The sequence below is a fragment of the Girardinichthys multiradiatus genome, chromosome 9 (genome assembly GCF_021462225.1).
Source record: "Girardinichthys multiradiatus isolate DD_20200921_A chromosome 9, DD_fGirMul_XY1, whole genome shotgun sequence".
NCBI lineage: Eukaryota > Metazoa > Chordata > Actinopteri > Cyprinodontiformes > Goodeidae > Girardinichthys > Girardinichthys multiradiatus.
This window is the reverse complement of record NC_061802.1, coordinates 31,637,742-31,653,321: the sequence shown is the minus strand read 5'-3', so window position 1 is coordinate 31,653,321 and position 15,580 is coordinate 31,637,742. Positions and strand designations below refer to the sequence as shown.

The 15,580-nt window shown below is 40.5% G+C and overlaps 1 protein-coding gene across 3 annotated transcripts in view; it reads right to left on the bottom strand.

The window, feature by feature from the left end:
• zbtb7a (zinc finger and BTB domain containing 7a) overlaps window positions 1-15,580 on the bottom strand; it is a 33,392-nt gene that overhangs the window by 8,388 nt on the left and 9,424 nt on the right. For all 3 annotated transcript variants that reach the window (XM_047375400.1, XM_047375402.1, XM_047375403.1), the window contains 2 exons: window positions 6,216-6,779; window positions 3,270-4,147 (listed from right to left, as the gene is read on the bottom strand). In XM_047375400.1, coding sequence (XP_047231356.1) covers window positions 3,270-4,147; window positions 6,216-6,701 — 1,364 coding nt within the window. In that variant the 5' untranslated portion in view covers window positions 6,702-6,779. The remainder of the gene's footprint in view (window positions 1-3,269; window positions 4,148-6,215; window positions 6,780-15,580) is intronic.

The window sequence follows — 15,580 nt, the reverse complement described above, 5'->3', positions numbered from 1 at the left end:
CCTCCCAGTCTATGAGGGTTGTAAGTCTAGCTAAGGAGAGGTCATAAACTTTACATTTTTATCTATGTGACGGCACCCAAGAGCACGATTGCACACTGACACGAAGGCTTTGTGTTTACTGTGTCAGCTGGCATTTTTATTGCTTCTATTAACCTTAATTTGAGGTCACAACAATAGAAAGATCTCTGTGGAGAATTTAGTGTCCTCTAGAAATTTATTCTAAAGCAAACTATGTTGTTTACAATGTTGTAGTTTTGAATACAACAAAACTACAACACTGAGTCCAAATGAATCTGATAAAAATAAGCTTAATTGTTTCTAATGAGGCCCTTTCAATTTAATGTTGTACAAGTGAGGTATCACTCTTAAGCAAATCAAACAAAGTCTTAAATTACAGTTACTTATATTTTCTATGATGGCTTTTATAACAATTACATAATGGGTAAGGCAAACCACAACAAGACTAAACAAAAAACAACCAATTAGCTCTGCATAGAGGTGCTCCAAGAAATTGACAGTTGACCAGAATCAGCAGATTTTCATCCTCAACGGAGACTGCCAGGTATAGGACAGAAAAATCCGAAGGGAAATGAAGAAGACTCAAAGTTAGCTTTTTTTGTGCGTTTACAAATTCAGTGTCCCAGCAGCACTTTAGATATGAGAACTTAGCTGATTGAAAAAGGCGTGGTTTTTGGAGTCCAACTGAGTCCAACCGCTTATGAGAATGGGATAATTTAAAGCTTGGTCGGCCTGAACCAGCGACTGTCTAGTTGGAAACTCATCAAAATCATCAAATATTTCTCATCAGTGAACTCACCATACCTAAGAGATATCAGGTGGTGCTGGTAACAACCTTACATCAGCTTGGAAGTGTATGAATGAAGGAGACACAAGGTTAGATTTCTTTCAATGTCAGTGTGGTGTTTAAAAATTTAGTCTGTGAAACACAGAAGTGTAAGAAACGTTTTAAAACAACCCATATTGTGGTAGTGTCTGGTGTAGTAGTCCATAAACGAAAGCTAGTTATTAACAAAGCCATTTGGGACCTTCGCTGCATGTCTTCCCCCCTTCTTTCTCTACTGGTCTGTAAACTGTAAACAAAGGCCACTAGTTGCAAAAAGCTTTAAAAAGGAAACTGTATTCTCTATGGGATGTCAAGACTAGAGCAGTACAATATTAGAAAAACATGTAACTGTGTTACTTTTGCCCAATATTGCAATAATGATATCGATGAAGGCACGTTTTCCTGATTGTGTTGTTCCATCACTACGTGAGCTTCAGCATCTTGGCCACCAAAAATATACTAAAGTGGGCATCAAGGGGAATTGAAAGTCTATCCAACAGGAAAAATATATTGCTGGCATGCAGTATACGCATGCATGGCACTATAATCCAACCAAATACTGCATCCAACCAGTTCTTATTGATTATGATATTGCAAACACTGATATTCCAGTAACAATGTTGGTTTGGTAAATTGTGCAGCACTGGACCAGAAATATCTGTATGTCCCTCAGACTGCAAGAAAGCGAAACATTCTCCAGATAACAGGAAGGCTGAATGGAGTACAGCAAAGTTTATCCTTCTAGGCTTGCAACCCCTGTCTGTCACGGAACATGTTGGATTTAGAAATGTTTGGAGCCTTTCTGAAAACTCTGTAAAGATCAGCATTTTCTTTAAGGGTCAAACACGCAGATAACTTTTTATAGTTAGTAGAGATAACCATGCTTATTGCAAATAGAAGATGCTAAATACAGCTTTAAATGTCAGATCCATTATAATTTTTTTTGTCTTAAAATATTAGCAAAACCCTGTTTTACAGAAACTACCCTTCCACCTCTTCCCATGTAAATAATTAATAACCAATCATGGCAGAAAGGCTTGAAAAACATATCTTGAATGCTGTTCTGATGTCTTCTTATAATAAAGAGAAATAGAAATCAGCAGAAATTGGGTTTGGCAGGTCAAAGATCTAAAATCAATCACAGGATTCTGATCTGTTCATCTCTACTTCTGTGGATTTAAAATAATCTAATAACATTTTGAAAAATGTCTTACCATGCAGTGATACATTGCTTACTGAATTTATCAGCCTGACTCTTGTCCTTCCTTCCCCCCTTTAGCCTTTACTATCTGACTCTGGCTTCCAAGTGCTTAAATCATCTAACCTTCCTACACTTAGGGCTCCTAGACAAATAAGTCATAGACAAATCTAACTGAGCACACACACACACAGTGTGTGTCATATAAGTTAGTATATTAGCTGTCATACAAGCAAATGAGTAAACCCCCTGCAACCTTTGCAGATCTGTGCCCCAAACAAAAAATCTTCACAAATGAGGATGATGAGGAAACATTCATCAAGGCACTCAGTCGAGCAGCAGCACTGGAACAAAGTGGTCCACCTACAGAGGTGAGTTATTTAAAGGAGAGGAGTTATTTATTACGGTGCAAGGCAAACCCTTAACCCTGATCAAACAGGATTAAGATTATAATGCCCCTCTCCCCACGGGTGGTCAAATTTAGCTGGAGGGTGAATTAAGAATGGTCTTCCATGTGCTCAAAGGGGTTCTGGATGTTTTCAGACAGCAGCATCTATTTTCACCACAAGCCAGCTAATTAATTCATTAAAGTAATCATTTCAAGGAAAAGGCAAGCCTTCCGAACATGACCCTGCCCACAGATGTCCCCTTCTGTAGATAAGCCACGTCTATATCTTTTCTATGTGACACGTAGCAGATTTTATTAGAGAGGTAAGGGAGTGACAGGGAGCGAGAGGAGGGGGTTGTGTAAATACTCTGCTGTGGGCAATAAGCAGCATAACAGCAGATCAAAAGTTCACATTACTGTACTGGAGCCAGAGCACCATCCAGGGCCGGTTGTCCCCCCTCTGTATCAGAATACAGTCCTTTATGGCCCCTTTTCACAAGATAACACATCCATGGCACAGCCTTCTTTTATAGGACCCCTATGTTAAATTTCCAGGACTTTGCTATGAAGACTGCCACCATAAAACTGACCTTTATAACACTCCGGCCCCCTCCCTTACAGCAATGTGATCTTACATTAGGAGGAAATCTGTTTAGTACCCTGTCAATCCATGACCAAGGTAATGATTTGGACACATACTGCACTGCCTAATGCAAAGCTAAGGTTGTTAGCACTAATTCTTCAGCTCTTGGCATTGTGGTGTTCCCCTCCACTGGGCCGTTTGTCCAAGACTATTAGCACATGTGACATGAGGTAGTCCCTTCATTAAATGGGCTTACCTGGTAAAGCGCACTTTGCAGATGGCGCATTCATAGGGTTTCTCTCCCGTGTGCGTTCTGATATGGCGGGGTAGCTTGCCTGCACCTTGAATGACTTTCGAGCATATGGGGCACTTCTGAAAGGCCTTAGAGCGCATCTTTCTTTCTCCTCCACCTCCTCCGGTTCCGTTTCCTCTCTCCTCAACCACTCTCTCTCCCCCCACCGTGTGTTGGCCTGCGCTGCCTCGTGACATCCACAGCGACGGCACACCATGCGTAACCGAAGCAGAAGCTGCATCTTCGTGCTGCGTGCTACTAAAATAATTCAAGTAAAATTCCATGTCAGGGTCGTCCCCATCTCCCTGCTCCTCCCCGGCCGCTGCACGCTTCTTCTGCCTCTCAATGGAGTCCATCATTTGTTGCAGGAGGGCACTGGCTGAACCCCTCTCCCTCACCATCGCCTCTCTACAGCTGTCCTCGACTTCTGTTTCCTGCCGAGACTCGGGGGGGAGGTAGAAGTGGCCATTCTGAGATGGAGGATAGTATGATGACCCCAGGTTTACTCCATTGCCCTGAACTGCATCTCTGTCTTCATCTTCCTCTTCATCCTCATCCTCCTCCTCCAGTTCTTGTGCATGGGGCTGTGACAAGGCTAGTGCCAGGGGGGAGTAGTACTCAGCAGGGCCAGCAGAAGCCCCGTTGCTGGGGGTTCTCCCATTACCATGATTAAAGTGCAGGTGTGTGGGCAGTTCCCTGAGCTCTGGTGTGCTGCAACTGCTGCTCCAGTGCGCCCCTCTCTGGAAGTACTCCAGGTACTCCCGGGCCCGAATTTGGTTCCCCTGCTCCTTGACTCCTTTGCATTTCCCCTCTTCATCTTCGTCTCTTCGCTCACTGCCTGCCTGTTGAAACAGGAAAGGAAAAGAAAGTGGGTGGACGGAAACATTTTAATATAAGTTAGTGCAAACAATAAACAAAAGCGAAAAGAAAAAAACAAAACAGCTGGAGAGTTCAGAAGAGAAAATAATCATTTAAAAATCCTGACATTTTAGCTAAGCTGGGTTAAGTCAGAGAGACCAAAATGTTTGAGAACTTGCAGAAAATGTCATCTTTTTAGAAAATGCAAGAACTAACTGAACGGAAAACTGAGCCAGTGGGGCTCAATACAAAGCTACTCCCAGAAGAAAATCTCTTGAGATAAACCAAGGAATTGGGTGGAGGCTAGAATCAGACAATTTTCAGCTTGAAAGGCTCTGATTAGTGACAGAATGAACAGGTGCTCAAAAATCTAATCTTTTTCTAATTAGTCAATGCACCATACCTAAGGACTACCAGGTAACACTAACCACAACACTCCTCAGTGTGAAAGTTGTTACTCAGGGTAGAAGACTCAAAGTTAGCTCCTTTTGCTATTAGTTCAGTGTTCAAAGACAGTTGTAAGGCATTTTTTAAAAGGAAACTGTATTTTCTACTGAGGAATGTTAGCTGTTCTCCCAGGCTGCAACATCAGAGAACTAAACCTTGGTGGGTTTAAATTCATTTTGTTCCTTTGCCATTTCGGACTTTTGCAGTTCTGGTTCTTTTGTTCCCAAATCAGTCAAGAGCCATCGAATGACAGTTTGTCCCCACCTTGGAGAGATCAACGATTAAACGAGCAAATTGATCCGGAGCTACTGTTAGCAGATACCAGGAAAACTGAACATTACTATGTTTTATCGTTTTTAAGCATTGAACCTCTGTCTGTTATTGAAGAGGCTTGGTATGGAAATATTGGTGCTCTAAAGAATACACACAAAGACTGCTGTTTACATTCACTAATGCTAACTTCTCAAACATTGCTAATTGCTAATAAAAATTACAAAAGTTTAAACCTCAACTCTCACAGAAAGAAGCCAGAAAGAAACATTTTAAACCCTGAAAATTATAATTCTTCAAGATAAATCTAAACTGTCTAAAAGATGCATTGATGGGTGAAAACCTTTACAAACCAAAGATTGGACAGAAATCTCTGATCTGTGCATATCCACCAACAACTGACTAGCATGTCCGGCGTGATGCTACAGTCACAATAAAAAACCTGAAGTGATTATTATGGTATTATATATTACAACACATAACATCACTGGTGCAGTTGAAGATGTTGCAGAGCTATGAGGTGCTGTGTCTGTAGTCTGTGAAAGAGCATGCTGTTCTTCCACAAATGCTGTTAGCTCAGCATGAGTAAGTGTTAAACTAACTCCAAGCTGTGAGTGTGTGTTTGGCATAGTGAGAGACACTGATACAGGCCATCATGTAAGTCTGGTTATGCTGACTGTTTATTGAGGTGGATGCCATGATGGATGCATGCACCATTCTCAATGTGAATGAACTAGAGAAAATATATGTACAGAGGCTTCCAAAAGTGTTCATACCACTTTACCTTTATATTTTCTCCCCCTATAACCCAGAACGTTTGTAAAGTTCATTTGATTTTATCTGATTGATTAACACAAGTAGTAGTGGACTGTGAAGTGGATGAAACGGTTTCATGATTTTCAAAAGTGTCTAAAAATAAAATTATAAAGAGAGGTGTGCACTTGTATTCAGTCCCTTTTAGTCTCATACCCCTTTATAAAATCCAGTACAACCAGTTATCTATAATAGATTGATACAATAGAATATTAACATGTTAGAATGGCCCAGTTAAAGCCCAGACCTAAATCCAATTGAGAAAATTGAAAATTCCTGTTTACAAATGCTCTCTCACAGTTTTGTACAACTTTCTGTTGATCTATCACATACAATCCCAATAAATATATTGAAGCTTGTGGTTACAATGTGTTAAAATGTGAAAAAGTTGAATACTTTTTCAGAGCATTGTATATGGCTGCAAAACATTTTAATGTTTTGGTGTCTAAACCTAAAGACGCTGATGGTGGATACACAACCTTTGTTGGCAATCGTTTTTTTAATTTTATGATGATGCCTCACCGGCGGGGAGAGCACTTTGGTGTCCAGCAGGTGAGTACAGACATCCTGGACGGGAGAGATTTCCAGGAGGTGGGCAGCAGCAAGGATGTCGGCCACACTGCTGTGACTGACCGTCAATGTCGCCGTGTAGGCAAAGTCCAGCAAAGCTCCCAGAGCCTCTGCTGCCACAAAGTCGATGTTGTAGATGTTCTGTTGGTCGGCGGCGACCCCCGAAGTGAAGAGTTTGTGGAAGTAAGAGCTGCAGGATGCGAGGACGGAGCGGTGAGCCGGAAACTCCTGGTCCTGGGTGACTAAGAGCACGTCGCAAAGAAGCCCACTGAGTCGTTGCTTGTTCAGACCGCCCAGGACGTCTGCACTGTGTTCATGGAAAGGGATCCCCACAGGGCCTTCCTCTGCCTCCCCTGCTCCTCCTCTCCTTCCCCCGCCCCCAGAGCTTGTTATACCCCGGATCCGCCTTCCTCCTCTCCCACCAGCCCCTGACGACATCTTCCACCAGCCTGCCGCCGAGCCGCCGAGCACAGCCCCCACCCGTGTATCCGTCCTGCCGTCTGTCTGTCTGCCTATCTGAAAACAGAAGACATAGATAACTGATTAGTTTGTAAGTTTTTGTTTTTTGGACAGAAACATGAGAGGAATATTGACTGACTAAGACACATATCTGGAATATTAGGACTATCTATATCAAAGCAGATTTTTAACATACAATACAATTTAAGAACAAGGAAAATGATTTAAATCAATGCAAAATTTGTAGCATTTACAAGCTGTACACTGTTTCACATTTCTTCTGAACTTATATCAGATTGCAAACTAGTTAGGATTCTTAACTTCAAGAAAAATTGCTTGGCAATTCATGTTTTTAATGTCAGAAATTGTGAAAACTATTTTTTTCTAAATCCTTCTAAAGTCCTACAAACACATACTGACTGTGAGAAAGATCTAAGTGGTTAGGAACCAAACACATAGCACTAACACGTCTTTCTATTAGGCCAAAAAATTATCTCCTTATATATATTTTTTGCCTATTATATCCCTGTAAACCCAATATGGTTACAGAAACAAAAAAATAAACAAATGTATTAATTAGTGTGTCACGATACACAGATGTTCGGGTTTTGTTTTTCCCCTGTGTTTGTGTTTTTACCATTTCCTTGTTGTTTATTATGTTCTTTAGGTCTTACTTTATTTTGTTCCTTTCCCTAAGCTCTTTATTGTTGGTAAGTTTTTAATTTCTTTATGTTTAGGTTCTTAGTTTTTGTGTTGGTCTTTGAGTAACTTCCTTTGATTTCCCATGGTTTCTTTGCAACTCTGTTCAGCTCCACTTAAGTTAATTAGTCTTTCTCCTCAGCTTGCCTGCTTTCTTTTGTCACTGCTGTTTCATTTTATCTCCTGATTGACTCATCTGCATCCTATGTAATTCTCCACACCTCTCTCAGTATTTAAGCTCACCGGTTTCATAGTTCACTGCTGGTTTTTCTCATGTCTGTTGCTCATTCCATGCCCGTTCCATTTCCTGTGCTTCATGTCCATTCTCCGCGTGCAAGACAATTGTCTAAGTTCACCTTATTTTATTTTTAAACTGCTCTGTGTCATCCCAGTTTGTCTCTGCATTTGACTCCTTAATCTAACCAAAACATGACAGAAAAGATGTACCATTCAGGCCTTTTATGGCGTTTTTTGTTTTTCTTTTAGAACAATAACAACTAAAACAGGAAAAAAATGCTGCATGTTCTTTGTTAGAGGTCAGAGTTTTGATTTCAACAGAAACTTAAAAAAAAATCAAGATTATCTCCTTATATTCATCAAACCTTACTATGATTTCTGTAACTTAAACAATGCATCAAAGCTAATGCTATTTTATCAGTTGCTTTTTATCAAAGGTAATTGAGCGATTCTGATTTTGGCTGATTGATTCGTACATTTTTTCTTATCAATCCCCCCCCCCAAACACACACACATTTTTCAAACATAAAAATAAATAAAAATACTTTTAAATCACCTAAGTCTGAGTCTTTTGCAGTGGTATTTTCCCTAATTAAGCTTAAAAATTAGGATGCATTTAAACTCTGTTTCCATCTGACCTGAAATGAAAATGATGGTGTAAACATTTCTTACCATTTTCAACTGAACTGAAGAGCCTTGAGACAGTGTCTTAACCCATATGGAAACACCACAGTGCTTTTCCTCACAACAGCTACCAATTTATTTTAAAACAGGTAAAAACAAACAGGTGTAGTTAGAAACTGATGGAAAAACAAATGGATGACTATGTGCAATACATTAGTTTCTTGTAGTAAATAAATTGCTGTCACCGGTGTTAAATTCCATTGGTGAGCAGTTTTCTTTTCATAAATAAAATGAGTGGGAGAATTAAAAAGATATTTATGTATTTTATTTGTGGAGGTGGCTGGGTGCCTGTTTCCTTGTATGTATGAATACCTCCACGGGTGTGTGCACGCACCCATGTAAGAAATCAAGCAAGAGGTCGGAGAGGACAGATAAGCAGAGGGCTGACGGGATCAGAGTGCATGCTGGGAGCTGGGCTGTGCAGCCTATGCACTCTATGACAGTTGAGAGTAAGTAAGGAAAGTGAGGGAAGTGGAGGAACATGAAGGGAGAGGAGAGTGAAGGGACATAGAGAAGGCTGCAAGGCTGTGAAAAGAAACTCCACAGATGGAGAAAGAGAACGAGTTGCAAAGGAACAGCATTAAAAAAGGAGGTTGTCAATCCGGTCTGAGCTAGTTACCCCACCCTGCACTGTGTGCCAAGTTTCGGAAAAGGCCTGTCCCCTCGCTCACGTGTGTTTGTGTGCATGTGTGTGGTAGGAATTAAAATGATCATCTGAAGCTTAGGCAGCAGGGTAGGGTGGGGAGTTTGAGCAGAGCGGGCCATCCTCGATTTCTCAGTCACACGAGTGAATACAGTAACATCAATAACACGCAGAAATCACACACATACACAAGCACACACAGGACACCCACCCTGTCCAACTCCCCTCCTCCCCCCCTTCACCATCTGCCAGGCAGACCCAGCAGGGGGGCGAGACTGGGCGGTTGTTGCATAAAATGGGTTGTTCTTTTCAAGCTTCATAAGACAAGATTCCTGCCGATCAATCTTCCTGGTATGTTCTTATGCTACACCCCACCACCAAACCTGCCTAACCTGGCTGCCCCTCCTCTTTTAATGGAGTTCACCTTCTTTTTTTGGCTCTGTCCTCTCCTCTCCTCCCCTCTGCTATGCTTTGTTTTATCCTCTGTGAAAAAATACCTATCTGCGTCCACACCTGTGATGTCCACACAGGTCATAGCTAGGTTTATTATTCCCTCTGCACTGAGAAACCCATAAGAGCTGAAAAGGCTTTTCACTTTCTCAGCAATTCCTAAATGGGTCAAAGATTGGTTAATTGAGCCAAATGTTATAATGAAGATAACATTTAGATAAAAAGCAGTATGTTCAAATGACAAAAGATAAAACTCTTTGCACATCCCTGTTGAGTGTGAATACCAGTTAGAAGTCAACTGGCTACAATGCATGGGTTGGTTTCCAGTATCCAGGTATACCAACATTTGGTGTCAAAACCACTCTACTGATACGCCATACTATTCCTATGCCTTAAAGTCCTTTTAATGGGAGCAGGAGTGAGTCGAGTTTTCTGCAGTTGTATGGAGTACAGCTAAAGGCAGCCTCAGTGCTGCATTTGTTGTTAGGCAGCCAAATGTCAGTTTGTTATTCTTGTGTTAGTCTAGAAAGAGCAGAACTAGGGAAGGGGTAATTATTGAAATGTTTATCACTAGAGCATTATCAAATCATAAAAAGAGTAAGTCATTCTATCATATTAACAATTAACTCTAATTAATGAGTTTTGCAAAACTGTTAGCATGATAGCATTAAATTCTGCTTCTTCATATTAAAACACGACTGAAGGCTAGAAGTAAAGTACATGTAACTGTTGTAGAGAAGTAGCCTGTATATAATGGCTTTATTTTTAGAGTAGTATTTGCTTTTGTTAGGCTTGGAGTGTATGGAGTTACAGATTTATACCCCAAGAGAAGGGGATACATTTAAAAATACATTTTATCATCACTTTTATCATCATCTCAAGAAATACCATGAAGTATCGTGATAACATTCTATACCAACCATCTCTAAGCAGAAAAGCAAAAATATTCTGTGATAAAAGCATGTTTGCTTAAAAACTAAGGATAAGTATCAAATATAAAATAATAATAATAATGAATTATTATAACTGTAATAATAAACGTTTTTATTTTGGCAGCAATAAGAATAACCATTGCCTATCGATTTCGTTTTTTTTTTTAATCAAGGTTATCATACCATGAGAATGTCATACCTTGCTTTCTGCCAATTTCTCTATGTATCTCTTAATTCATGTTTGTGTGGTCAGTTGACCACATAGGGTCTGAGAACACTACCAATGACTTACTGAAAACAACCTGTCAGTCATGGCAAAAGCAAATTTTATTACCCAATCCCTCATCTGAATATGTTAAGAGAGGGGAGAGAGTAAAAGATAAATGACACAGGAAGCAAAGAGAGCAGAGTGAGATGGGAAGGAAGAGCAAAAGAAAGGGCATCCACATGGCAGCTGGTCGCGTCCTTCGCAGGTGGAAACAAATCTCTGCGAGCCCCATTCAGAGTCAAGCCAACCCGCCTTCCTTTAACAGCAGAGCTCTACAGCACCTGCACTGAACCGGGCTGTGCTGCAAGCCGCCCAACGAGGCTACTGTATCCCCCCACATGTCCAGAGTTGACCCTAGGTCATGGCTTTGTGAGGTAAAGACGTTGAGCTGAGGAGAAGATAAAACACACACATGCACGAACGTGCGCAAATACACAAAACTTGATTCAGCGCCAATGAAGCACAGAGCGACTGCTCTGCATGCAGGAGCAACCTGTCCCTGAATAAACCTGCACAGAACACTGAGAAAGAGGAAACATGGAGCCACAAACCTGATCCTGACACCTTCTCATGGCTTGAAACATTCCTTATCACTAATTCATGCCTGTGGGTGACAAGGCCGGTGATCTAACGCAAAGCGGCACCGCAGCTGTCCGTGTACACCGTGTTCTACTTTCTGGGAAGGGCCTTATTTTCAGGCCACGAGCGCCCAGGCCTGCTTTGCAAGTCAAACAACCGTCTCAACGCTCAGGGCCAACCCATCCCACCTCCACCCTAATCTCATTCAGCTCATTCGCATCATCCCCTCACCCCCTCCCATATATCTGTACAAAGGTGTACAAAAAAAAGGTTTCTGTCTTCGCGGTTTTGTTTTTTCTTTCAGTTGACCGAATACGCCGTGTGTCAACATCTGCATGAAGACAGTTGGAGGCAATTTGCTTGTCACTGACAGAAGCGAATGGGATCGCAGTGTGGCGGGAGTTAGCAGGACTGGTTATTATTTGCGCTCACATGTATCTTGTTGTGGAACATCTAGAAAAAGGCCTCCATGAACGTCTCTCCGTCTTTGCCTGACACATACCAGTCATTCCTAGATACAAGCGACAAAACTGTTAACCCTGCTCAACCTAGATGATCCCAGATAAGGAAATAAATAGATTAGAGAGAGTCATTTTAAAAAGACACAACAAAACAGTAAATGCCCCCAAAAAGCAGTGTTTGGACTGGTTGAATCAGAATGCAAATAATCTTTCTCCTCTCTTTTGCACCAATTTATTTTACCTTCTTGTTCCTCAAATTTGAGAGTATGACAATTTCCTGTTGACTAATATTAATTTACACAGTTCAAAAATAGTGAAATATGTATATTTGAGGGACAGATAGGCATGGGCCAGAAGGATATTCTCCTGGTATGAAAACCTTGAGTACAAATACCACAGTAACACAATAACACATTTATAACTAAAATGAACAGCATGACCTAACTGAAAAGCAACATTTTTCCTACTGATGATAAAATAACATGTTGAAGTATTACCCTCATAACAATGTTATCTATAATATTTATTTAATGTTAATTTGATTTTGATACACCGACTTAAGCAACAACTCAAAATAAACACAGACTAAATTTGGCAAAAGTTGTGCCCTTTTGTACAAATTGTTCTACCTTTTTTTTCGCTCTGCTCTTTAAAGAGTGATACTCAAAGTACAACAAGTTTATATGAGTTTGTATGTTATTTAGGTTTCTTAGGAGAATCTTGCTTACAATAGTTTTCGAACAAAATGACCTTAAGGATGATTGGTGGCATTCATCTAGTTTCTGTCTGTGTTTGTCACAACCAGAAATATTTGCAAGCAGCTAAATTTTTCTATCTTTTAAACGACAACAAAAATTAACAAGGCTGTAAGTCTGCAGCAACATGTGGGGTAGGGGACACATGGCAGATGTGATGCTCTATGCTCCATACTGTCTAGGAAAACTGATCACTGGCACTTTTTTGTCATTTAATTAAACTTTAGGACCTGTATGATCACAAAAAATTTTTGTTTTTTTTTAAACCTTGGCGGACCTCGATACCTCTAATACGCCCATACCTACTGCTAACTAAAATAAACTGTAAATGTAAATAATCCAGGTTACAGATAATGACAAAATAATTAGAATTTATGAGTTTAGCACATTTATGGATTTTGAGCAACTGCCACTTCTCAGTGACTCATTGTTGGCCAAAATGGAAGGAAACCTGATTGGCCATGTTGGGAGCAAAGAAGGAAGTAGGCTACTGACTGATAAAAAGTTGCATGGGCTGGTCGAGGCCTGGCAGCTTTCACTAGAAACTAACCAGGAAGTACTGCCAAAACACGGAGCCAGTGAGAAGGTGGTGGGCGAGACAGGGCGATAAACTCACAAGCTTGCTTATAACTTGAAAGCAAATGGAGGCCCAGGAATCTGGCTCAGATGTCAATGATAAACTCAGGATGAATTACTGTTAGACCTGGTATAACCTGCTATAGTAAGAGGAAAGGTAACCACCTTCAGGTAGGGGGAGAGGGGGTGGTTGGGCAACTGCACAAGTCTCACACTTTTAAGAGGTTAAGTGAATTACAAAACCGTTTATAGAAACAAACTTGATTACATAAAAACTGTAGGACTTTGTATTTTTTCCCTTCAAATCTGCTTTGTTTTTAAAAAAGACAAAGCCATATTACTTCAGTTCAAAATACCTCAACAGATACTTCAGGATTTTTCATATAAGGGTCCGGTAAGGGGTAATGAACAGGTAATATCTTACCTGGACGAGATTACTTTGATGGTGTCTTTATTTAGTATAACTAATGATTAATTGGACTTAGAGGGTAGCCCAAGAGGGACCAAAACCAAAGTGGACTACCAACTTAAAACAACTGGATCTCAAAATCCTCATAGTGGTAAAATTTTATTTTAAGAACCTTTAAACTACTGTCATGTTTGAACTGAACAGTTATTTACAAGAAGCAGATGATTATTTATAAAAATAAAGGAGGCTGGATATGGTGCATCACTGATAATTTTCCTGTGGGAAACAGATGTATGTAAAGCAACTTCAGTAAGAGTAACGATGTAACAGAAAAGTAAAGCAATGTAAAACATCTATGAAACAGCATTCAGTTAAACTGATATGATATTTTTTACATTTTACAGCAGTTCACTTTTATATCAGACAATTATTGTTACTGGAAACACTTTACATTTTACATTTTCAGTAAATGTTTTACACAGGAAGGTTATTGGTGGTGCACTGCCTCCGACCTCCACTCCCCATGTAAATAATCATAAGCCTCTGTGTATAAAACCACCCAATGCAAACATTACAACAGTTTAAAGGTTCATAAAACTACATAGACATAAACCACTATGACTTTTTGAGATTGAAGTTGTTTTAAGAATGTCCACGTTGTTCTTGGGACCTCTTCGCTAGCCCTCAGATTCCACCTTTGGAATGAACTAATGTGGATTTATACTAAATGAAGATGCCAAAGGAGTAGTATACAGCAGGTAATATACCAGCAACCTTATCTATCTTTTAAGGAACCTCTCTTGAGAAACTCAGAATTGTCCCTTTAAATAAAGGAGTATGGCATGCTTTTCATGCAGGTTTGGAGGTTACACCAAGGACATCGTGAAATGGCATTTAGTCTTTTTAGGCCTTTTTAATGTAAGATTACAATTACACAAATCATCAGGTATTAGAGTTTTCCCTTTTTTTACTATCTTGATTAATAAGTCAACTTGTGTTGACAACCTGGTAAATGTACAAAACACATGGCCTCAGAAAGCTCGTGTCCAGCAGGTTAACTGGTCAAGTGGTGACTACTGGTTGTGCCACTCTGCGCATGCTCAGCCTGACAGGGAAAGAGGACTTCCTGTGAGTCTGTGGCAGGCGTGTAACAGAACCCGCTCTGTTATCAGATGACCAGCTCTGCTCTTGTTCTGCCTCCCTGTACGTACTGTCTGACCCCCTCACCCCCATCCCACCCTCCCCTTCTTTTCCTCTCATCTGTTGCTCTCATCTCATCATTGCTCCATCTCTGTCTCAGACTGTGCACTGCATAGTATCCACCACATCACCCACTTCCCCTTTCCATTGCTGAGGAGGCAAAGCTGTGCGGACCCACCCACCTCTCCATGTCTCGCCATACTTTAATGCAACCCACACATTGTCTTTCTCTTGTTTCACTGCAAGCCAACTAACTACATCAGATAGCAGACAGTGCTGGAGTGGTCCCAGATCTGCCTCCTAGTGTTTATTATCAATAAATCAGTAAATGTTTGGGTTGTTTTGGTAAAAATTGTAAACATCTTCACCTCCTCCAACTTGTTGTGTTTTATAATTAATGAAAACAAAATGACTAACTCTAAAATTGAGACCATGTAAGTCAAGCCTTCGCTCCTTTTTGAAAAACATCCCAGGCCTCACTCTCTTACTCTTAATTTGATCAAGTTGTGTTGAACTCTGCACAATAAATGTCCCAGAAGAGAATAGAAGAAGCCCCTTTACTGCCCCAGGTCTTCAGCATAACAACAGAAAAACAACAGAGAGGGGTCTGTCTGTCTAGCCAGGCTGGAAGCTGTGGTATATTAAGCAGCTGACCAGGGGAACCAAACATCATGGAGGGGGGGGAAGTGAAGCTGCATTCACTAAGGAAGAGGCAAATGAAACAATTTCAACTGTAAATGTGCAAACCTTTACGAATGTCTTTATGTTAAAAGGTGGCATGGAAACACTCCTTATAAAACACAATAACTACTGTATAAGCCATTTTAACACATGGATAAACCTTTAAACAAACAAAATGACAGCTACATGTATCCCACTGTATGCTGCCATCTTTTTACTCTGAAAAAAAGCCTCAAACTGCCACGGCGACATCACATAACCTGTCCTCTCGGTCTGCCTGAACC